At 41.1% G+C, this 23,817-nt stretch overlaps 1 protein-coding gene across 8 annotated transcripts in view; it reads right to left on the reverse strand.

Moving 5' to 3' along the window:
• Nucleotides 1-23,817, reverse strand: part of GRAMD1B (GRAM domain containing 1B) — a 136,173-nt gene that overhangs the window by 20,387 nt on the left and 91,969 nt on the right. For 5 of the 8 annotated variants that reach the window (XM_063436244.1, XM_063436245.1, XM_063436249.1 and 2 more), the window contains 9 exons: nucleotides 19,793-19,813; nucleotides 13,030-13,053; nucleotides 3,664-3,748; nucleotides 2,639-2,742; nucleotides 2,330-2,425; nucleotides 1,769-1,849; nucleotides 1,553-1,668; nucleotides 681-834; nucleotides 205-385 (listed from right to left, as the gene is read on the reverse strand). In XM_063436244.1, the coding sequence (XP_063292314.1) occupies nucleotides 205-385; nucleotides 681-834; nucleotides 1,553-1,668; nucleotides 1,769-1,849; nucleotides 2,330-2,425; nucleotides 2,639-2,742; nucleotides 3,664-3,748; nucleotides 13,030-13,053; nucleotides 19,793-19,813 (862 nt within the window). Of the gene's footprint in view, nucleotides 1-204; nucleotides 386-680; nucleotides 835-1,552; nucleotides 1,669-1,768; nucleotides 1,850-2,329; nucleotides 2,426-2,638; nucleotides 2,743-3,663; nucleotides 3,749-9,063; nucleotides 9,659-13,029; nucleotides 13,054-19,792; nucleotides 19,814-23,817 lie in introns of those variants that run through there. The other 3 variants (XM_063436247.1, XM_063436246.1, XM_063436251.1) reach the window with 2 other exon arrangements.

The following is a 23,817-nucleotide window of genomic DNA, read 5'->3' on the forward strand; positions in this document are numbered from 1 at the left end:
TACTTTTAAAGGGACACTCTAAGCACCATGAACAGGACAGTTCATTGTAGTGGTTAGAGTACAGAATACTGCCTCCACGATAAGCCTTAAACCTAGCAGCTAATGCCCATCTGCTGCCACTGGGCCAATTCGAGAGTGGTAATTTCTGTGTAGGAGCATGGTCACTATTCCAGGAGGTAACATTGTTTGACAGAAACTCCTCACCTTCATCATGGGTGTCTGATGAGTCGCTGAGCTCCGTGGGAAGATCTTCATTATCATTAAAGTCCAAGGACGGAGACAGGACAGGGGGAAGAAGTTCCACTTTCTGCTCCTCGAAATTTGCAATTAGCATCTCCCTTTCTAATGAAGCATCTATGTCGTCCAGCATAGTCCCATCAAACTGCTGCAAGACAGATCAATAAAGACGAGCCTTTAACATAGAATCAGTATTATCATTAATATTGCGCATACAAATACCGCAGTGCTTTACAATTACAAAATTGTAAATACTTGACAAGTAATTTACATACGGAATATAAATCAAATGAGCTAACAATTGCTATAACTTGTGCCAACAGAGCAGATTATTGCACTTTCAATGTATTACATGCAATGAATCCGGGTTACCATTACACTCCTAATGCCGCATACAAGCAGCCTCTACTTATAACCTAGGAAGGGAGAAAAGGTTCACTTACAGGGGGCACCTCGCTACTGGTAGTGGACGTGACATTGCTACTGGTTAATGAAGGCTCCTGCAAGTTGGAGTTGGTTTCGTGTTTCATGTCATTGGTGCTTTTTGTAGAATTATCATTGACTTCCACATCCTCAACCGGAATTTCTTCGCAGTACCTGAAAGAAGAGGCGATCCAAATAAACCGCCAATTCTGGGACCACATGCGCCCATCTGTCTAACAGTTATGAGAATTTCTGTAACCTAAACAATAACAATCTAAAAAAAGTCTAAAAATACAAAAAGTCAGTAATATGGTACATTTTATTTATCCAGATATAATAAGACATGATTTAACCAGGCTACACCGAGGTCAAGAAGAAGCACATTACTCATCACTAACAAGTTTGGAATGGTTTGCATACCATCCAAATGCACCAGTCACTCAAAAATTAAAGCTCAGTGACCAAATGTAACCAGTGCTATCGATTTCATACAGGACGAGAGTCTCTCCAAGCTCAGAGAGGGCAGTGTGGGAATCGGGGATCGTACACTCTGATTCATAGGAAGCTCGGCTGCTCAAGGCAGGGGAGAAAACGAGAAAAGATCAGCAATTTTCCCCATTCGTTTTTTTTCCCCCTTTAATTTTTACCTCAATTTAAAGAACTAAAAACAAAATAGTTAATGTAAAACTGCACCACTCCCTTTCCCACATATAATCCGTTAACAGGAAAGGAACGCTAGCCATAAATATATTTCGCCTCTAAGATGTAATTTGGAATGTCTTGCCAAGTTCTGAACAAGGAGCAAGAACGAAGAGGTAAAATAACCTCAAACATCATCAGAAATGTTGCAAAATGAAACATTTGTTACTGAGTGATCTGCATACACACTCACCCCATAGTGTTAAAGTCATCGTCAGGGGGGACGTAATCTTCGTCATCGCTTGTGAGTCCTAGCTCATTTCCGTAGCATTGGTGAACAAAATGCCAGAGCTCCTTGGGACAGAGCGGCTGCGCAGGAGATATTAAAAGGCAGATTTGGAGATTTCAGAAGACATGGAGATGCACGGAATGCAGTAGGATGGTGGAATGTACATAATGAATGACATACCTTGTCAAGCAGAGCATTCTGCCACAGTCTGAACATCATCATGTATGTGCGATCTCTTGCCCCAAATGAGGTGAAAAAGTGCTGGAAAAGAGAGCAAGAGAATTAATGCCATTTTCACAACAAGAAAACAGAAGGGTTTATCCACTAAACGGTGTATTGTAGTGAATTTGGTCAAAACCAGTTGATTTCAAAAATTTCAACTGGTCTAATCACAGTTTGGGTATTTTAGTCTGAATTTTGCAATTCAGGCTTACAGTTCACCATTTAGAGAATACACTCCAGCGTCAGAGATTGTTACGTTCAAATCATGAAGGCTTAATATCTTGCAGTTCGGATGGTTCTCGCTCAGACATGAATTGAGCACAGGCTGTTTGTGCCATTATGGAGGGAATCTATACAACGTGCATATCATACTGATATCGCCAAAAGGACAGTCCAAAACTGAAATGGCATTCCGATCTGAACTGCACAAGCGATGCAGAAAGCCCAGATGATCATTTCATTTCTTAGACCTCTATGGGAACAGCGTTCTGCAGCACATAACGTGGCGTGATAACATACCTTCTCGGTATCCGTGCAGAGCTGGATGGCATTGGGAATAAGCCTTGCTGTTTTTTCCTTGGTCATCGAGCAGATATCTTTCAAACGCACCGTCAGCTGTAAAACATAATGTACAGCCTTAGAATGGCAGCGGCAGGCATTTAATAAACACTGAAAAAGCCTACTCTAAGACTTCAGAAAGTGCTGCTAATGCCAATGAGCCCGTCATTTATGGAATACACCGTCTGATTTGGGCAATATAAAGCAATCTATACATTATGCTGACAAAATTGCCAGTAAATGTATAGATTAAATGCTATACTTACGCACCAGGGTCTCCCAACGGAAAATGTTGCTGTAAAAACATATCCAGTTCTCCGATAGGTACAGACGGCCCTGCAGCAAGATATCTCTTTGCAAAGCACATGAGTAATCTGCAAAGACACAAAAAAACAAATGTGAGATCACATGATATGAGTGGCAGGATCACATGATCAGTCACATGACAAAGAATGGAGATAACGGGGGCCACTGCCGGCACACTGGGATGAGATAAGAGTCATGCCAATACAATGTTTTTATATACGAAATTCCAGAAACCTGAATAGGACATTTTATTCTACAATAACGGGGTATTTAAAAGCTTTTATCCAGCTTTTGGAGAACCACTAATGATTTTTGGTTCGTGGGAATTCTATTGACAAACAGCTAGTGGTCCAATATAGTGGCAATCGACTAGCAGACTAGATTTAGAGTTTGAAACAGAGAACGATGATAGTTGGTGTCATTATGCATGGACCCCAGGAATTGTGGGATGCCATGCTAGGCTTTGTGGGATATCATACCAAACGTTGCACAAACTATGCTTTCAGCAGAGGGAAAATCAAAACTTATTAAAGTGTGATACATACCTCTGCTGAACATTTTACTAGTGCAACAGTAACAATAACGTCTGTTAACCTAAAGTTACGTTTCCAGGCCCACATTTTGTGGAAGGCTGGTCTACTTTGAAAGATTTGCACTCTTAAACTACATTTCCCCCCCCCCCTCAATGTAAAGCATGTATGTTCTTGTATATTAACACACCTGGCAATATTTCAAATGGAAAAGAAATACATTTTAATTTTGCGTGGGGTTGAAGTCGGGGGGGGGGGGAGAGATCTGTTCTGAGACATTATAGGTGACTTCCTAATAACAATTTATGAAACTAAAATATAACTGTTTCTTAAATGTATCTGTAAAGACACATTACTGGGAATATTATTGATGTGGATTTGGGCCCAAATTAGGGAATGCCCCTCCTGGGGAGGTATGTATTAACTGTAATCCGTAAATAGAGCCCATTAAATACTCACCTACAATCAGACGTTCTGTGTCTGGAAGCTGTTTAAAAAGTTTGCGAAAGTCCTCGTTTCTCTGTTTATATGTTGGACTTAGTACCTGCAAATACAAATGATGGATATTTAAATAGTGACAAAGGCTGATAACAGACAGAGAGAGACAGACAGAGACAAACAAAATGTAAATATGAAAAAGGAATATGCTAAATGAATTTGACAATGTACAGCTCTGTGGTAACAGCAGCTAATCTAACAGCAATACATAAGATAGGGACAAAGACAGGCAAACAGACAGCTTGCATACAAACAGGCGCGCAGAGAGCTAGAGACACAGATAGGCGCGCAGAGAGCCAGAGACACAGACAGGCGCGCAGAGAGCCAGAGACACAGACAGGCGCGCAGAGAGCCAGAGACACAGACAGGCGCGCAGAGAGCCAGAGACACAGACAGGCGCGCAGAGAGCCAGAGACACAGACAGGCGCGCAGAGAGCCAGAGACACAGACAGGCGCGCAGAGAGACACAGACAGGCGCGCAGAGAGCCAGAGACAGGCGCGCAGAGAGCCAGAGACAGGCGCGCAGAGAGCCAGAGACAGGCGCGCAGAGAGCCAGAGACACAGGCAGGCACGCAGAGAGCCAGAAACACAGGCAGGCACGCAGAGAGCCAGAGACACAGGCAGGCACGCAGAGAGACAGAGACACAGACAGGCACGCAGAGAGCCAGAGACACAGACAGGCACGCAGAGAGCCAGAGACACAGACAGGCACGCAGAGAGCCAGAGACACAGACAGGCACGCAGAGAGCCAGAGACACAGACAGGCACGCAGAGAGCCAGAGACACAGACAGGCACGCAGAGAGCCAGAGACACAGACAGGCACGCAGAGAGCCAGAGACACAGACAGGCACGCAGAGAGCCAGAGACACAGACAGGCACGCAGAGAGCCAGAGACACAGACAGGCACGCAGAGAGCCAGAGACACAGACAGGCACGCAGAGAGCCAGAGACACAGACAGGCACACAGAGAGAAAGGAACACAGACAGGCACACAGAGAGAAAGGAACACAGACAGGCACACAGACAGCAGAGGACAGACACACAAGCAGAAATCTGGATATACAAATAGACATGTAGAGATCTGACAGACATATGTAGAAATTTGTGGACAGAGATCGGAGGACATAGAATTGGAGACAAAAAAAAAAAAAAAAAAAACAGACACGACCTGTGTGTAGGTGGAAAAAAAACTCACAGGGAGATTAGACAAACACAAACAGACAGCATGCAAAAACACACACGCATAGCTTAATTAACACACAGACATTGCGACACAGATAGAATTTACAAAGAGTTGTGGACCAGGCAGAAGGCAAATCTGGTCAATTCTAATCAAAAACTGAAGGCAATAGACAGAATAGATAAATGGGTTGGAGAAGAGAGCAGGATTCAGTGCTTCAATGCCAGGATATAACTCTGTACCTAAAATCTCAGCAATGAAAGTCTGAAAATATTCACATTGCCACAAACACCAACTCTTGTGTAAGACTTACTATTTTTTTTTTTTTTAAAACACCAATAACTTCCTAGATGACACTTATCTTTGTCCCTCCAGCTGTCCATTCAATAAGATGGCTCTGATGGTTTTAAAGGTTAGAGACTGCGCACTGCTCAGGAAGGTGCAGGAATTTGATAGATTGGAGAATAATCCACTCACTAAATCTTCTCTTTTCCCCAATTTTGATACTTTGGTGTAGGTTCTTCTACTTGGCTATCAAATCACCACAACACTCACACTTCAAATGTAAAGGCAGAACCGAAAACACGGCTGACTCACGCACGTTTTCCCATTGAGCTATTTTGGAATTAAATTTTACATTTATTTTGAATTCAATTAAAATTCCATGATCCTGTTTAGTGAAAAAAACGATATATTTCCTAAAGTGAAACTGAAAGAATTGGAATGTCAGACCAAGATTGCTGCCCAATTTTGGACATTTTTCTAAAATGTCTTATTCTAGTATCAGTTTAGAAATTCCATACTTAGTCCGCTGGTGTCTCCAATGACCTATAACTATTTAGAAGGTGAATTTGGAATTTGATGGACGGGTAACAGCTGGGAACACAGTCATATTAAACGTCTAACGTAACCCACTTAACAAACAGGCTCCAATCATGAAAATATCTCATCTAATATAACATAACTACCGTTTCATTTCTAAAGGTTACATGATTCTAATATTTAACCCCTTTAGGACAACTTCTGGAATACAAGGGAATCATGACGGAGTGTCCTTAAGGGGTTAAACTAGATTGCAATTTGGTCTGTACATATAAATGAATGATTACTCTTCTACCTTTTGTTTACATTTTATGTATCAGTGCTTTACACTTCTAATATAACTGATAATAAGAGAAACTATCAATATAGCTCATGTGAAACAAGACGTTATAAAGGATCATACTCAGACAAGTTTATCTTGATTTACCTAATTGATCAAATCTATATCCTTAATATTTACGCTACAAACACTGATGCGTGTATGTACAAGTTTATTAAAGGAGTGCGGGGATTGTGTAGGTTAAACCGAAGGACGGTATTTATTATATTTTCCCCAGTATGGAAATGCGTGCAGAGCCATCACAATACAAGTTAGAGCGTTTACAGCTGCCAATACTTCTGCCGGCAATCCCAGATTTATAGTCGCTGTCTTATTTGGAAATCTAGTCCCAGAATTTGGAGCATATTTAAATAGTACTTATCATTTTACATTATTACTATTATTCACTAAACTGTGAATTGATGTGAATTGCAGAACAGCCGAATTGGAATAGCCTCCGCATCAATCATGGTTTCAGCTTTGCTACTTTGCAAATTGCAATTACCCGCAGTTTACTGTTTAAGGAGCCTACAGTGCATTCTAAGTGTCCCAGTCACCGATGTTTGGCGCTAGTATTTTTACGAAGTTCTACGAGTTCTGCATAACTGTAACGTATTGGAGTCTATTCATCTGAACCAGTGGTTAGATTACAATGTGGTGAAATTGCCACTAAATAAATTAAATAAAATTAGACTAGTTTCACCATATTTAATACATATGTTATCACAATGGGGGGTTATAAACACAAAACCCATTGGGCATAAAGATTCAGAGTGATGTCCTTACTACCGTGCCATGGCGTCCAAGGAATGTTGGCACGTAAGACACTGTAACAAATGAGTTGGCAGACAACAGAATGAGAACTTGCTAGAATCTCCCTAAATCTCCATGCTAGTATTTAATGTATTTACACTAAGGGACTAGAGTGCCTCAGCTCAATGGGGTAACCCTGAAACCAATGGAGAGAATCCCGAAAAAACACAAGAATCAATTGTAAAATGTTTCCTTTAAATGCCAGTTAACATTCTTAGTATTAGGGGACCAACCTAAAAATAAAGCACTAAACATCAAGTGAAAAAAAAATATACATTTAATGCACTTGAATTAAAAATTCCAACTGGTTTGTTATCTTGAAGTCACCAAAAGAAGTCCACTGGGCAGCCATCTTACGGTAATTTCATATCAGACTCCGGTGTGTACAATATATTTTTATTAGGCATTCACTGTAACGTTTCACGTATCATGCCAGACAGTGGGAATGGCTGCAAAGGGCTGGGCCAGATGCATAAATAAAGATGCTATTTCTGTCACTGAAATGTATATTATTGGCAGAGTGTTATGTGGTACAATACCAGCAGCATGAGCTTTATTGGGAGGGGTGGGGGAAGGGGGGGTTCACAAAAAACAACAACAAAAAAAACCTTCAATGCGCATTTTATACAGAAATCACCAATGGCCAGGAAACACATCATTCCAGCATTAAAAAAATAACTATAACTGCGCAAAACAAAACTCCTCAAGGTAGTTATTCCTAATCCTGAACCAACTCGAAGCCCAAAAACACAGGAGGTTTAAAAAGAGCATATTTAATTTAGTTTAGGAGGATTTTATTTATTATTTCATTTTCTATTCGCCAACCTTGTAACTTCTAATTTGACATTTTCCAATATTCTGTCTATATTATATTAGATGTATAACATGATTTGTGACAGTGAAAAAAAAAAAAAAAAGATTAAAACTAATAAAAAATGATCGCTAACGATTTTGGTCGTTCTCTGGTATTTATCTCCCATGGGGTACCCGTGATGGGCACCCGTCTCATTTCAGAAGTGAATGGCACTTATTAAGACACAGTCATTGCTGGCTAAAAGATTACATTTGGATTAGACTAGAATTGTCTGTTTCTTGCGATGTATCCTTGGAATGGAGAATGAGAACATTGTTCTTGAAACTGTTGCATATTACTGACTGACCTCATTCATGCATTGCAACTTATACAATAAGTGGGTTTCTTTCTTTTAATTCTTGCTGTGACTGTTACCCCATCCTGCTGTGGTTAATTCATTGATATGAATTTGATTAAATCTGGTCTAGGTTTGATGTATCAGCATGGTTATAGAGCTGCTAGTATACATTCTGTTTGTGTGATGCTTTTTAAATCCTATAATTAAAAAATCACATGGTAAGACCTCCACCCCTCCCCCTGCTCATGTCCCCCTGATGTTATGACTAGCCCTCAGCACCTCTTGCTATTTAGAGATATTAAGATCGGTGCGAGTAGTGTGTCATCTGAGACAAAAAGGGCACAATCCATAGTTCCAGTTTAAACGAAGATTGCGCACAGTGCTAGGTAGCCCGTAGCCCCTGGGCTGTCATAGGGCATATCTAGCCATTGGTCTAGAACAGGCTTCCCCAGATCTGGAGGGCCAGAGTTTGGGGAGCCTGGTCTAGGACATAAATAAAGGCTACAATATGAGGAACTCAGGCAGTTTGAGCAAACCACACCATACACCTTGCTCCAGGATGATGGGATTTGAGAGACCGACAAGATCGATCCTGGCATACACATGGCCCCAGGGCAGCTCTGCCAACTCTTGGCACCACCACTACTGACTGATAAGTGTTTCCCAGCTGGATGAGCGTCACATGCCAAAACTGAGCCGTCTCTCTCCAGTGGCATAACATTACAGTATTTCATTTTCTAAAACGTGACACCAGGGATATGGACCTGTGGCTTTTACCGAACCACAAGCACCATGAATCTCACCCAGCCACTTGCTGTGTATTTGGCAGGACAAGGTCCATGAGAGTTGTAATTCGCTAAGGGCTGGCCATGCTTTTTATCTGGAGCAGAAGACATAATTACTGATTGAAACCCATGTTTCACCTTTGGTGACAATGGGATTAGGCTCCCATAACAGTGAGTTAGGCAGGCAGAGATATGTCTAACCCCCCGAGTGCAGCAAAGTAAGGCTAGGCATGTGATCTACAAAAGTGGTCATGGTGTGCCCGTATACTGAAATAAAATGTCAGACTCACGGCTGGGATTTCCTCGCATTCAGAGTCACTCTGCGTTTCGTACTCCTGGGGAACAGACCGCAATCTGTCCAGGTACCAGAGCAGGGCTTCTTCTTGCATGGAATCGGATTCCCATTCCGAGTAGCTTTCCACAGCCTCTGTCGTCTCCTGCTCCTCCATGGATTCCTCACTGGGTATGCCAAACGCCTCATCCCATGCCTCCTCTTTCATCTTACCCCCCAACCTCCCAGGGAAGTCTGCACTCTCAACCCTTGCCTCTGAAGCTTGTTCAATCCTTCTCGATGCTTGACTCTAGTTTCACAAGATTGCACGCTTTTAAAAAGCTTAGTTCAGAAAGTCTATGGGTCACTAACTTCTTTAGCAAACTCTCTGTGTGCTTTGAAAGACTCTGCAGCCAGTGTCCCTTTCACACACTCAGCTTCCACTCCCACTCCCCTCCTCCCAAAACCACGTGGGCCCCTGACCTACAGTAACCCAGGCTGTCAGGACAGCCCCCAGCAGATGTTATTCCTGCACAAAAAAACAGCAGGAAATATGTGAGATAAACACAAAATCTAACTGAACTCACCAAAACCAAAAAAGAACCTCCCTGCAAGAGTCACTATCGGGCACTGAACTCTACTGATTGCTGCAGCCCAACTCGAGCAGGACTCACTGTATCTGAATATCACTGCTCTGAGCCACAATGTAGCTCCTATTCTTAGTATCCTGGAGTCCAACTCGAGCAGGACTCACTGTATCTGAATATCACTGCTCTGAGCCACAATGTAGCTCCTATTCTTAGTATCCTGTAGTCCAACTTTAGCAGGACTCACTGTATCTGAATATCACTGCTCTGAGCCACAATGTGGCTCCTATTCTTGGTATCCTGTAGTCCAACTTCAGCAGGACTCACTGTGCCACTGTGGCTCCGTCACTGCTCTGGGTCACAATGCAGCCTCCGACTAGTAATAAGCTCTGCACTTGAACCTCCCTCCCATTAGTCATCCAAACACTGCAGTGCAAATCAATACTTTACCTGTTTGACCGAAACCTGAATATCTGGTGACAGGGGAGGAAGATGTCAAATATTAACTTTCTGGGATATTCACCGCTTGCTGACCGTAATCAATGAATGCTGCTTCCCAGAGGGAGCGTTTCTAAGGCCACTACACAAGGCATTGGTTTCCCCCTAAAACAAGATCATATAACGTTTAAGAGATAGGAATTCCTAAGCACCTATCACTTACCAGTGCTTAAACGCAGACAGGGAGAAACCTGATCTGTACAGTTACAATACAGAGCAGAACATGCTCCAGGATTCTGGATGTCATGGCTAAAAAAATCTTACAGCTGGCTACCAACTCCTAACACGGATTATATTTACGGATAAACCCTTCAAATATCTACCTCGCTATATCTAACCCTCTATTTATCTGTCTGTTTATCCGTCCAATCCCAATATACCTCTCCATCTCCTTCCTTCTGTAACTATCCAACCATCTCTCTATATCTAACCCTCTATTTATCTGGCTGTCCGTCCAATCCCAATATACCTCTCCATCTCTTTCCTTCCGTAACTATCCAACCATCTCTCTATATCTAACCCTCTATTTATCTGTCTGTCCAATCCTAATATACTTATCCATCTCTTTCCTTCCATAACTATCCAACCATCTCTCTATATCTAACCCTCTATTTATCTGTCTGTCCAATCCTAATATACTTATCCATCTCTTTCCTTCCATAACTATCCAACCATCTCTCTATATCGAACCCTCTATTTATCTGTCTGTCTGTCCAATCCCAATATACCTCTCCATCTCCTTCCTTCTGTAACTATTCAACCATCTCTCTATATCTAACCCTCTGTCTATCAGTCTGTCTATGCATGCAATCCAATATATTTCGCCATCTCCTTTCTTACTTCTGTATCTATCCAACACACTCACTAGATTTACCTCTAAAACTAGCTTTCTACATATTCTTTAATCTTTTAGATCTATCTTGCTACTTCTATTCCTAACTCTGTATCTATCCAAGCATCTCTCACTCTTTTTCAGTCTACTCCCCTCTCTCTGAATTTAATTTTTTTTATAAACCAGGCAACATAAAATAGTTTCCTAGATTCTCACTTTGTGTGTATCCACAATTACTCGAGTAATGACAAATCACAGAGAGGTCAAACTTTGACCAGGAATATGTGACCTTCAGCCTGCCTCATGTCCCAAGCATTTTCAGACTATTTACATCTGTGTGAGTGTCTCCTGAGGTCACTCCATTCCACTGGACGTTCCCTAAGCTATTGGCAGTCTTCCAGTGTACCAGAACCCACACCCTTCATATCACAAATAAATGAAGCTCTAGGAATTCATCCCAGATCACTGTATTCGAGCACCCAATGAAATATACCTAACAAACCATTCCCTTGGGATTCAGGATGAATTCATGAGATTGAGTTTAACTGTCTAAATGTTAATCTCCTGTAGGAAATAATTTGTGACCCAGAGAGCTGGGAGTTGATTTCAGGATTGAATATAAAGATAACTAGCAACTCGCGCTTGCAGGACTTCTCGCAGGCTGCTCCCTTCCTATGGAATAGCCTGCCTACCCCCATCAGACGCTCCCCTAGTCTTCAATCGTTTAAGAAGTGCCTTAAAACCCATTTCTTTAGGAAAGCCTATGGCCTCCCAGACTAACCAATACCTTACATACCTGTATGTTGCTCTCTCCTAAAGGGCAGCACTTTACTCTCTCCTCCAGCTCTGCCTTACTCCCACCTTATTTGTTTGCCATCTCCAGTCCTAATGTGTTTTATACCCTACCTCCTATAGACTGCAGGCTCGTTTGAGCAGGGCCCTCTTCAACCTATCGTTTCGGTAAGTTTTTTTGTAATTGTCCTATTTATAGTTAAATCCCTCCTCTCATAATATTGTAAAGCGCTATGGAATCTGTTGGAGTTATATAAATGGCAATAATAATAACTAGCAGCTCAGAGTTTGCTCACTTTATCCTCCTAAAATCAGTTTGCTCCTGCTGAGTGTTCCCGGAGGAAGTTAATAATTGGTGATCATTTTCTGGACTTGGTGACAGTGACAGAGCAGTGTCTGTTGGGGAAGTAGATACAGTAGCAGAGGGTTATTCCTGGCATGCACTGAAACCTTCAGGGAGATAAGGGCAGGTCACGGTTAGAATATTAACAGCACAGTAAATAATGTGAGATGGGACGGTATGGCTCCACCTGGCAGAAGGCAATAAACTCTGAGAATGGAAGCATCCCTGATCAGACACCTGGCACAGGATACACAGCGAGGGAGGAAGCAGGAGACTCAAAGTGACATTGCAGAGTATGAGAGGAATTACAGCCTGAAGAGTATCCGTGTAATTCATGGAGATGGAGGGAGAGGAGCTCGGGAGATAAAAAGCACTAAGGATGGGATCATTGTTCAATATACTGTGAAAACTATTTCCACGTTAAATACAGAGAGGCAGGTCCTACATAAACCATAAACACAGGGCTATTAAAGTGAGAATTGTGAAGGTTTCGTAGGGAAACCCAAATTTTAGGCCTATAAAGCCAACTTACAAATAAATCCCCAACTCTGCTACCTAAAATGTGCAATTCCTGTGTCAATTCTCCACAACCCCCAATTTAGTGAATGAATTACACACAGATGGGCATCACAGTATTTTGAATGGGGTCTGGCTGTTTGGGGAAGGACAATAGGGAGAGAATTTCAATAGCAAAAGGAGCAGGATTAGTGACCCCTTCTCAAACGGCTGTACAAGGACCCCTCGAGGGCCATTAACCCCATGGGGTACTTCAGGAGCAGTTTGAACCATACTTGATGGGATTTGATGAAAGAAAGGCTGAATAAGCTGTAATAGAAGCAACATTTTTAGAAAGAGGCTGAAAAGCCCCGCTGTTGATGAAGAGGGGCAGCTCAGAAAGCCTGAGGTTTGGGGAGAGCTCAGTAATGTCCTTACTCTGCGTATGTGCTGTCGTTCATGCTGGAGAAGAAGAAACAAAAAACACATGACACATGCAGCAACAAGGTAACAACCAGAACACAATGCAAGGATGAGAGAGACACATTATCAGTAAGACACAGCGAAACATTGTATACAATGTGCAGAGCAACTGCCTTCCCAGAATTCCACTCTCACTCCTGAACCCCATACAGCGCAATGGGAGCAGAGCACCCCGAGGGCCGCTGTCTGTCTCTCTCTGACAGGTACTTTATAGAGCTGCAGGGCCATTGTGGACAGCTACGGTGTGTCTAAAGGGGACGTGACATTTATTTGTTCCTTTTTGTATTAACAGAGAACACGTATTGATGCATAATCAAATTATTTCAATTCAGATATCCAACTGTCACCGTAACACAGCTCACTTTAGAGACATAAAACTGTTTTGGTAAAGACGGAGAAGGTTTCGGGTATCTATTAAAACTCTTAGAATAAAAACAGGTGGTTGGTTGTTTGAGTGATGACATATCTGCGCTGTATTCATAAGATTGATAACTTATTACAGCCCTTTCTAGAGTGATGTCATTTTAGATTTTACTTCAAGGGTTAAGTGAGACTTCGTAACAAAAACAGAGAGAGCTCTGAGGCAAAAACGGACAAAAGATTTGCGAAACTCCTTCGCTTGCCCTTCAGTTAGACCCCACTCAGGTCTCAAACTGGTGCCATTACAGAGTCAACCTATACCATTTACATATCAGACTGATCCCACCTATATGCACAGTCCAGAACCAAAATGACGAAAAGTTATCTCTACATAAGAGTTACAGCAACCTCAGACGATCGTTTCGACCTTCTTTGGGCCTCGCCAGTGAGGTGTAGCTGATACCCCTCTAGGCACAGTGAGTGACACTTTGGGTTAGATAAATAATCCAGTTTAGTTGAGGGAGTGTCTGCATTCAAGATGCTGAAGGGGGGTCCAGCTGAGAAAAATTGGAGTTTTAGTCCTCAACATCACTAGTATCTACCACAATTAAAGAGGAGGATGTAGGGCAGGGGCAGGCAGCGTTTTGGTTTCCACTTCCAATAATGCTCCTAGAGTCATAATGCTGATAATCAGGGGAGATGTAGGAGTGCTGAATGCTGCGTACCCCTGATTTACCATTGTTACCGGCGCTATAATGAGGGCAGAAAATGTATTCAATGGCTAAAATCTCCCATTTCTAGCTAACTGGATTAACAAGAATTTTCCAGGTCTTTAATTCTGCCACAAGCTACAGGATTTGCCATGTCTTAATGGAAACACCTTTCAATAAGGATGGGCAGTGCCTGGAAAGTGCTGGCCGGCACCTTGTGGGATGTACAGATCAATCAAGTTTGTGTTATGGAGTGTTCTCTATATTGATCTGCGGGTAGCTTCTACAAACCATTCATTTTAGTAAGTCAAGCAAGTCAAACTCGCGGCCCACAATGAATATATAAGCCGCGAGTTTGTCATGATTACTAAGTACATTGCAGGTGCTTACTCTGCTCAAATTTATCTGGCCGGGGAGGAGCGGTCACTCTTCCTGCTCCTCACTGCTCCCTCGGCGGGGATGTCGAGGGACATCGGCACTGCCTTCAGGTAAGTGACTAAAGGTTTTTTAACCCCTTTAGCGCAATGGAAGGGGGGGTGCGTGGGACGGGGCCACCTTAGAAATCTATAGTGCCAATAAAATGGCTATGTATACACTTTACATGAGTAATATTGCTGTGGAGCTCTGTGATACACTCAGACACATCACTGGGAGTATTATTGCTGTGGGGCTCTGTGATACACTCAGACACATCACTGGGAGTATTATTGCTGTGGGGCTCTGTGATACACTCAGACACATCACTGGGAGTATTATTGCTGGGGAGCTCTGTTATACAGTCAGACACATTACTGGGAGTATTATTGCCGTGGAGCTCTGTTATACAATCAGACACATTACTGGGAGTATTATTACTGTGGAGCTACGTTATACACTCAGACACATTACTGGGAGTATTATTGCTGTGGAGCTCTTTTATACACTCAGACACATTACTGGGAGTATTATTGCTGTGGAGCTCTGTTATACACTCAGACACATTACTGGGAATATTATTGCTGTGGAGCTCTGTGATACACTCAGACACATTACTGGGAGTATTATTGCTGTGGAGCTCTGTTATACATCCAGACACATTACTGGGAATATTATTGCTGGGGAGCTCTGTTATACACCCAGACACATCACTGGGAATATTATTGCTGGGGAGCTCTGTTATACACCCAGACACATCACTGGGAATATTGTTGCTGTGGAGCTCTGTTATACACTCAGACACATTACTGGGAGTATTATTGCTGTGGAGCTCTGTTATACACCCAGACACATCACTGGGAATATTATTGCTGGGGAGCTCTGTTATACACCCAGAAACATCACTGGGAGTATTATTGCTGTGGAGCTCTGTGATACACCCAGACACATCACTGGGAGTATTATTGCTGTGGAGCTCTGTGATACACCCAGACACATCACTGGGAGTATTATTGCTGTGGAGCTCTGTGATACACTCAGACACATCACTGGGAATATTATTGCTGGGGAGCTCTGTTATACACCCAGACACATCACTGGGAATATTATTGCTGTGGAGCTCTGTTATACACTCAGACACATTACTGGGAGTATTATTGCTGTGGAGCTCTGTTATACACACAGACACATTACTGGGAGTATTATTGCTGTGGAGCTCTGTTATACACTCAGACACATTACTGGGAGTATTATTGCTGTGGAGCTCGGTTATACACTCAGACACATTACTGGGAGTATTATTGCTGTGGAGCTCGGTTATACACTCAGACACACCAATATGCAGCGCCTAGAAAAGAGGGACATTAGGATAGAAAAGAGAGACTGTCCCTCCTACAAAGGGACACCTGGGAGTTAAATTACAGGGACAAGGAGGGGAGTGCTGGTCACACTTTTCAGGACTGTGCAGACACACATAGTGTGTTTATTTAGTTTTGGGGGTGGGTGTTGGGTTGATAGTTTTCAAAGATTATCGCTAGAAAAGTTTGCTGATTGCAGAGTAAATGGGTAAAACCAACCTGTCCGTCAGGTCATCCTGATGCTGATGGACAGAATAAAAAGCTATTTCCAGGTTTCTGTATTACAATAGGACTGAATACCATTCACTGATCAAGGCAGGTGCTATGGGGTGTCTCCTCATTCCAGTACCATATGAATCTGTCAAACTGCAAGGCAGAACTTTTCATGAACTGCCCATCAGCAAACAGAATACCGGCCCATGAAAATATGACGGATCTGGTGGTGATACAAGGAGTTACACTTACTAAATGAGCTTGCACAGGCGGTAAGAGTGAACATTAGTTTGCCCCGCTCATTCTCCCAGGTCAGATCTCCCAATTCTTCATTTGCCAGCAGCAAGAAACACCAGATTGCCTCTGGCAGAAAAAAAATCCACTTAAATCTTCATAAAACGGAAAAATCATTATTTAGTGACTGAAACAAAGGAATGATCAAAATCGCTCTGCACGTTATTTCAAGACAAGGCAATTTTATGAGCAGAGATAAGTCACTGGCTCTTCTTTATGTTTATAAAAAATAAAACACTGTGTGTTTGAGGGTGTGTGTAAATCTAGCCGTCATCGCCCCAACCCAGATCTCTAAATATGTTATGTTTTAGTTCCTGAAACTGATCATACTTGCTGCTCTCTGCATCAATAAAAACTCATGTTTATGTCCAGATAAGCTGCAAGGAATGTGGCTGACAAAGTTTAAATAAACCCCAGCACGTTGATACGCTCCTTGTACTGAATGAGTCACTGCAGAGGATCTTGCCATACGTAGCATAGTGTTACAGTGTGCATCGTGTGACAAGTTACCGGTGCAGAAGCCAAGAGCAGACTATTGAATTACACAGTCACGGCCCTCAACAACCGTTTGGCTGGGGACATGCTAGCTGTGAATTGTGGGAGTGGAAGTTAAACTGCAGCGGTCATCATACAATACAATACCTTGTTTACACAATGATTTCAGGATTATACTGTAATGTAAAAAAAAAATACTAAAGGTTTTATTTATCTACTTGTGTAAATAGCAATCAGACACCCACACATTGCTATATCAGGCAGGTCTGAGTCAAACACCCTGTTTGTTGGAACAGATCACAGAGAAAGTGGGACAATCAGATTAAATATAATTATCGAGGTGGTGCCAGTCAATTTTAGCTGGAGTAATGCCTCACCTACACCCTCTCGTGGCAGAAGGTGTAGCGAATCGTTAAATGGTATGGAACAAAGCCAAAAAATAAATAAAGAAGACAAAAAGGAAGAATCAACAGGATAAAAAACAAAACAAAGATCCAAACACAAAAACCCAGGTTTCCATGGCCGAGCAAGATACTGCCAACAACCAAAAACACTGCCCCAATAATCCCACAAAGCGTGTGGATATCAAAGTCTGCTTGTGGAGCGTGGTAACATTTAACCTGTTCATCACTTGCTCAGGGGTTCAAAACAGAACAGGATTTTTGGCCCCTTATCAAGGGGTTAAAGTTTATAATACTGAATTGCAGCGACCTGGAAACCAAATAGCAAAAATGATGCCAAAATAGACAATTTATAATAATAAATACATTTTAAAAAACTCCGGTTCAGTGTGTGTAGCAATGCTCTCAGACAATGCCAAGCGTAGACTCCCATAATGTCTAGCAAGCCGACCCACATTTTGCTGCAAGAACTGTATCCATAAATAATACCTCTCTGTGCCCATGGCAGTGACGAGGGTTAAAACTATCGTCTTCAGCTAAACAAATCCCTTCATTTTGAGCAATTCACTAAAAGGTGGACACCAAGCCACATAACAGCTTATTTTACTATTACTAATGATTGTAGTGGTTATGGTACTATCAGGTAATAGGCGTTTTCTCTGCTCTACATTACATGCAAACTAACAACCAACCAAGAAAATGCAATACCGATGGGCCAAGCTGGAATATGACACAAAAAGACCCTCCCAAGTGTTCCCATCAACGAGGGACAGCAATGAATTTGAGTGTTTTGACAGAGCTCCAGAGCAATAAAACTGTGACATGTCTCAACTACAATAAATGTATTTAGAAATCAGTCTGTGTAACCCAAGTACATCTAATTCTAAATTACATTTTCAAGTTCAGAAATGGTTCTCAGTTGGTCAGACAATAACGCCCTAGAATAGCCTGGTCCTTGGAGCCCTGTGAGAGGCACACAGCATTATTCTACTGCTCAATATGGTTAGAAATACTGTAGCTCCTGATAGCATTGGTTGGATTGATCACTCAGAGTAATAGAATGTATATCATGCTTTACACCAACCCTGCCATGATTGTGAGGCAGCCAATAAATGACAGTGGCAGCTAAGCATCATGGGAGATGTAGTGTACAGTAGTACAGGTGCCAGATTATTGCCCATCCCTGACCGTAATATGCATGTCTATGATGGGGACCGTTGTGGACACATTAATTATCATTAAATAGCATCAATTAACAGGAACTGGAAATCCTAGCTTCTGTCTTTGGAAGAATTTTAAGGAGCTCTAATGCAGCTCAGTCTGTGACTGGACAGCCACAGAAAATCTGTACCAGGGAAAAGAGGGAGGGCTTTTAATTGCTGCAGATACTAGATCTGCAGCCATTGCAAATCCAGATTCCAAGAACCTATTAAGGGGGTGGGGCTTCTGTCTGAGTAAAGATGTTTGCCTTTTAGCTGAAAGCTGCAATGTGAATGTTTAGAACTCTGCCTTGACTTGGCAGGTGAGCTCACACTTTAGTGGCCAATGGAGTGATACTAGAAGCATCCAGTTATTTACATTTGCATTGGGATTTGGGATGGTTCACAACTTTGTTTTTTGTTCATTAACCTCCAAAGAAAACATGCAAAAGTAATTCCATTTATGTTTTCTCTGGAGCTATATTTACTTAACTGTTAATTTGTTTTAGCGTGTTCCTTTAAACCAATATGATCTATATCTATGATGGCTGACCTGTGGACTGCCTCTACCATGACACTCAGCCTGATAAGTGTGGGTATGAGACTCACAGGGAACATAGGGCTTTATTCCTTAAACAGTGCTTTGTGTTTAACTGAAATACCAACATAGGCCTCTATTTAATAAGCTTTCCAGATGGCTCAATACTGTTCGAAACCTTTCGCATAATTTACCTACATATGTCACTATTAACGTCTACGGGAATGTTTGTGGATAAATCATCAGGACATTTGTTATAACAGCATTAAGTCACTTGGAAAGCAGATTAAATCAAGGCGATAGTCTGATGTAAGTTTCCCATTATGGCGATTTTACTTAAAATTTGCAATTTGGTTTTTAGTTTACCAGAAATAACAATTTAGTCCCTTTAGTCTCCAAAACAAAAAGTGTGAATTTGGATACATTTAAAGTAAAACCAAAATGGTCACTTTAAAATAATACTTGAGTCAATTATGATTTGGGTTCTGCTATTTCACCCTATATTTTGACAATTAACCATTTAGTGAATAAGCCTACTAAATCTAATTGTGAATTTAGCACTGAGTGCAGAAGGTAAGGCCATCTTCTTTCTGACATTACTCCCATTGAGCTGTAGGGGGCGGCATGTACCTGTCGTTTGCAGACAATTACACTGAATGCATGCAGTAAAGCAAACACATCAAGGCAACTTGACATGCACATACAGGACAGGTACCAGCAAGATGGGTCTACTCACATTGTACCAGCTCTGGCTTTTCTGTAAAGAGGAAAAAAAAAAAAAAAGAGGCATTAAATTTCAGAAAATGACTCCAATTACCAGTGAATAAAACACTACACAGTGCACTGGGACCAAAGGGAGCCTCGGGGGTGTCTACGAAAGCATATTCATTCACAGCACACAGATAATATTAAGGAATACATTGTATATTCTCAGGAGTGAGAATTGTCCAAACTGGGGCGAAAAGCTCCAATTAGAACAATCGAATTACAAACAATACTGCAGACGTTCCCCCTAAGCATCTTTCTGTAACGGACACAGCCAGTAATAGGTTAAGACAGAATGTTTATTGATTTTAATTAATAAATGCATTATGGATACCTCCAGCTCCTATGCAAATTGCTAGATATAAAGATTTATATATTAACCGGCATGCCAATTGCTAACAATACTGGTTACGCAGAACACTGTATAGACTGAACTCCAATCAGAGAGGTTTTAAAATGATGTCCCAATTTGGACACTTTATCACTTACCCAGATTTACTAATATACTTGGATTCTTGCAAAATTACACATGTTCTTTTACACACAGGTGAAGATTATGGGTGGTTACTGACTTAGGAGACTTTTAAGGAAAAATGCAATCAGAAGTGGATCCCCTGAAATACATGCACCACACTTTTAGGCGTGCTAGCATCGAAACAGATGGCACACCGAGCTTCATGGCAGCCAAACAATATACCCCATTGTTATCACTGATTATGTCATTCTGTGATGCTTACAAGGCCAGCCCCCGAGGAAGCCCTGGGTGCAATCTGTGCGGATTGGAAAACGGATTTCATCGGGGCTAGCCCATAACAAGCATGTAAATAGTATCTCAGAAATAAATTAAGTTTTCAGCGAAGGCGGCATGTGGACTTTCTGAATGTTTCATTAAAACAAATAATAAAACGTCACAAGCAATGACAACGCCACAGGAAAAGCTGGTAAACACCTCTCATTAAGGAAAAGACCGCGACACAGTCGTAGCAAATGCAGAGGATCAAAGAATCATCGAGGAGGAGGTTATCTGTCCTGCAGAGCTCACAATCTAACAAACATAACAAAAAAATAATGGTTCAGTTCAAAAGGAAACAGATGCTAAAAATATACTGTCTGTTTCTTGCGGTTTTGATGCTTTTTTTCTTCAGTCTTGCCTTCAGCAAGTCAACACATTTTTGAAGGGATTTAAGTCAGTTGACAAACTTGGAAAGTGAAGAACATTTTTGTTTTTTTAACCTATCATTTTAGTTAATGTCTTTTTCTAAGTTTGGCCTTGATTTATTGTTAGATAAGATTTACAAATTATTTCATATTTTTGAATTAACTTTTAAACTAATTTACTATTATGAAAATAATTCTAATCTTGTAATACTTTGCTACATTGATACTTTTTCTATAGGATATATTTTTAAAAAAATGTTAATATGTTGAAAAAAATATTTTAAAAATGTATCCAAAATCAATCATTTCTAAAGCTTATCCGACAACATTAATTTGGGGCCTATGTAAGGTTTGAGAAATCCCTAATAGTCTAAAGAACCGTACTTGGCAGAATATTGGCTGCCTGCAACTGTGCGATCATGTTGCAACTCCACCTACATCGCGTGGCTGGGACGGCATTACTTTCACCCATGCCCACCAAAAACCCAGATTTCCACCTCAGCTCACACCAAATGCCCAGCGTTCAACCGATTAGAATCTGTGTTCTAAGTCCCTATAGCATCCGTCTCTATATATAATGTTTATTATGAACATAAAATATTACAGTCTGTAGCCTTTGTGGGTATTATTTTAAATATTTCAAGTTTCACAGAATGTAATAGTTCTATTTAAAAAAACATCACAAGGCAAAAAACAAAGAGGGGTTCATTTATATACACACACTTACACACAAAAAAAAAATCACATTGAGGTTATAGTACACGTAATCTTTTATTGGGGTACTTGGGGGGGAGTGAGTTTTCCTTTAAGCGACGGCATTTTCAGAGACAAATTGTATCACAGGGCAGTGAATGTCTGGGTTACAGTTTCAATCCTAAAAAGATCCTATCCAATCCAATCCTAAAAAGAAAGAAAATATATCGCCGCCCAACACAAACTTCACATTCCAGAGAATCTGGGACCCACAACTAAAGGTAAGGGAGCTGAGCTTTATCGTTTGCTGGCCTTTTACTGTGTGTTCTGCATTGTGGGTTGGTTTCCAGCTCATTTTGACTTTTTTCTGACCTCCACAACAGATTGTTTGCAATGCATTCCTATGGGAAACTACATTTCAGTTTACAAATTTTTTGCAAATTCCGGAGAACGCATGAAATTCGTAAACTGAGGTACCAGTGTATAGCCTCAGGTCAACTCGCCATTCACAAGGAAGGATTTTATCTTTACAATATACAAAATAACTACAATTATTAAGAGGTTTAATTATTAAGAAGTAAATGGTGATGGATATCACAAAATCATATAAAAAAAAAAAAAAAGATTCAAATCATTAATTTGTACAAGAAATGTAATTTACAAACTTTTATTTCTATTCGTCAATAAACCCTTCAGACATGTTTTTGTTTCGGGGGGGAGGGAGGGGCGTGTATTTACTAAGTGATGAATTGTGGAGAAGTTCAATGAAACTGCAATCTTAAAGTAATAAAAAATGAAACCAAAAAGAGTGGGGGACACGTTCTAACTGTGACAACAATCTACAATTCCCTTGGCAGCTTTCCACAAGGGGCATTTTAGTAAATAAGCTGCGGCCAAATGATTCATTTCTATTAAACAAACAAGCTACACATGCATTATATCAAATTGTTTATTGCCAACTGAACAGTTAAAATACAAACTTCGTATATTAGAAAAGATAAATGCCAATCTTCATATTTGACATGGTATTTGGCTATTCCAAATTGGCACAAACTACAAGAAGGACTAATGGAGGGAGTTTGTATAATGGTATAGGGTGCGTCTGGGCCACGCCCCTTGCGCATGCTGATATTCTTATACCTCTCCAATCTAGAGGATATAATTTATAATGGTGTGTGCAGAAAGCATTGATTGGATACTATATACATTTCACGGGAGTCTCCATAAAGAGCTAACGGTAAGACATTCAGGGATATTTATAATGGTGGGTACAGAAAGCATTGATTGGATACTATATACATTTCACGGGAGTCTCCATAAAGAGCTAACGGTAAGACATTCAGGGATATTTATAATGGTGGGTACAGAAAGCATTGATTGGATACTATATACATTTCACGGGAGTCTCCATAAAGAGCTAGCAGTAAGACATTCAGGGATATTTATAATGGTGTGTGCAGAAAGCATTGATTGGATACTATATACATTTCACGGGAGTCTCCATAAAGAGCTAACGGTAAGACATTCAGGGATATTTATAATGGTGTGTGCAGAAAGCATTGATTGGATACTATATACATTTCACGGGAGTCTCCATAAAGAGCTAACGGTAAGACATTCAGGGTATTTATAATGGTGTGTGCAGAAAGCATTGATTGGATACTATATACATTTCACGGGAGTCTCCATAAAGAGCTAACGGTAAGACATTCAGGGATATTTATAATGGTGTGTGCAGAAAGCATTGATTGGATACTATATACATTTCACGGGAGTCTCCATAAAGAGCTAACGGTAAGACATTCAGGGATATTTATAATGGTGTGTGCAGAAAGCATTGATTGGATACTATATACATTTCACGGGAGTCTCCATAAAGAGCTAACGGTAAGACATTCAGGGATATTTATAATGGTGTGTGCAGAAAGCATTGATTGGATACTATATACATTTCACGGGAGTCTCCATAAAGAGCCAACGGTAAGACATTCAGGGTATTTATAATGGTGTGTGCAGAAAGCATTGATTGGATACTATATACATTTCACGGGAGTCTCCATAAAGAGCCAACGGTAAGACATTCAGGGTATTTATAATGGTGCGTGCAGAAAGCATTGATTGGATACTATATACATTTCACGGGAG

This window comes from Pelobates fuscus, chromosome 11 (assembly GCF_036172605.1).
Source record: "Pelobates fuscus isolate aPelFus1 chromosome 11, aPelFus1.pri, whole genome shotgun sequence".
Taxonomy (NCBI): domain Eukaryota; kingdom Metazoa; phylum Chordata; class Amphibia; order Anura; family Pelobatidae; genus Pelobates; species Pelobates fuscus.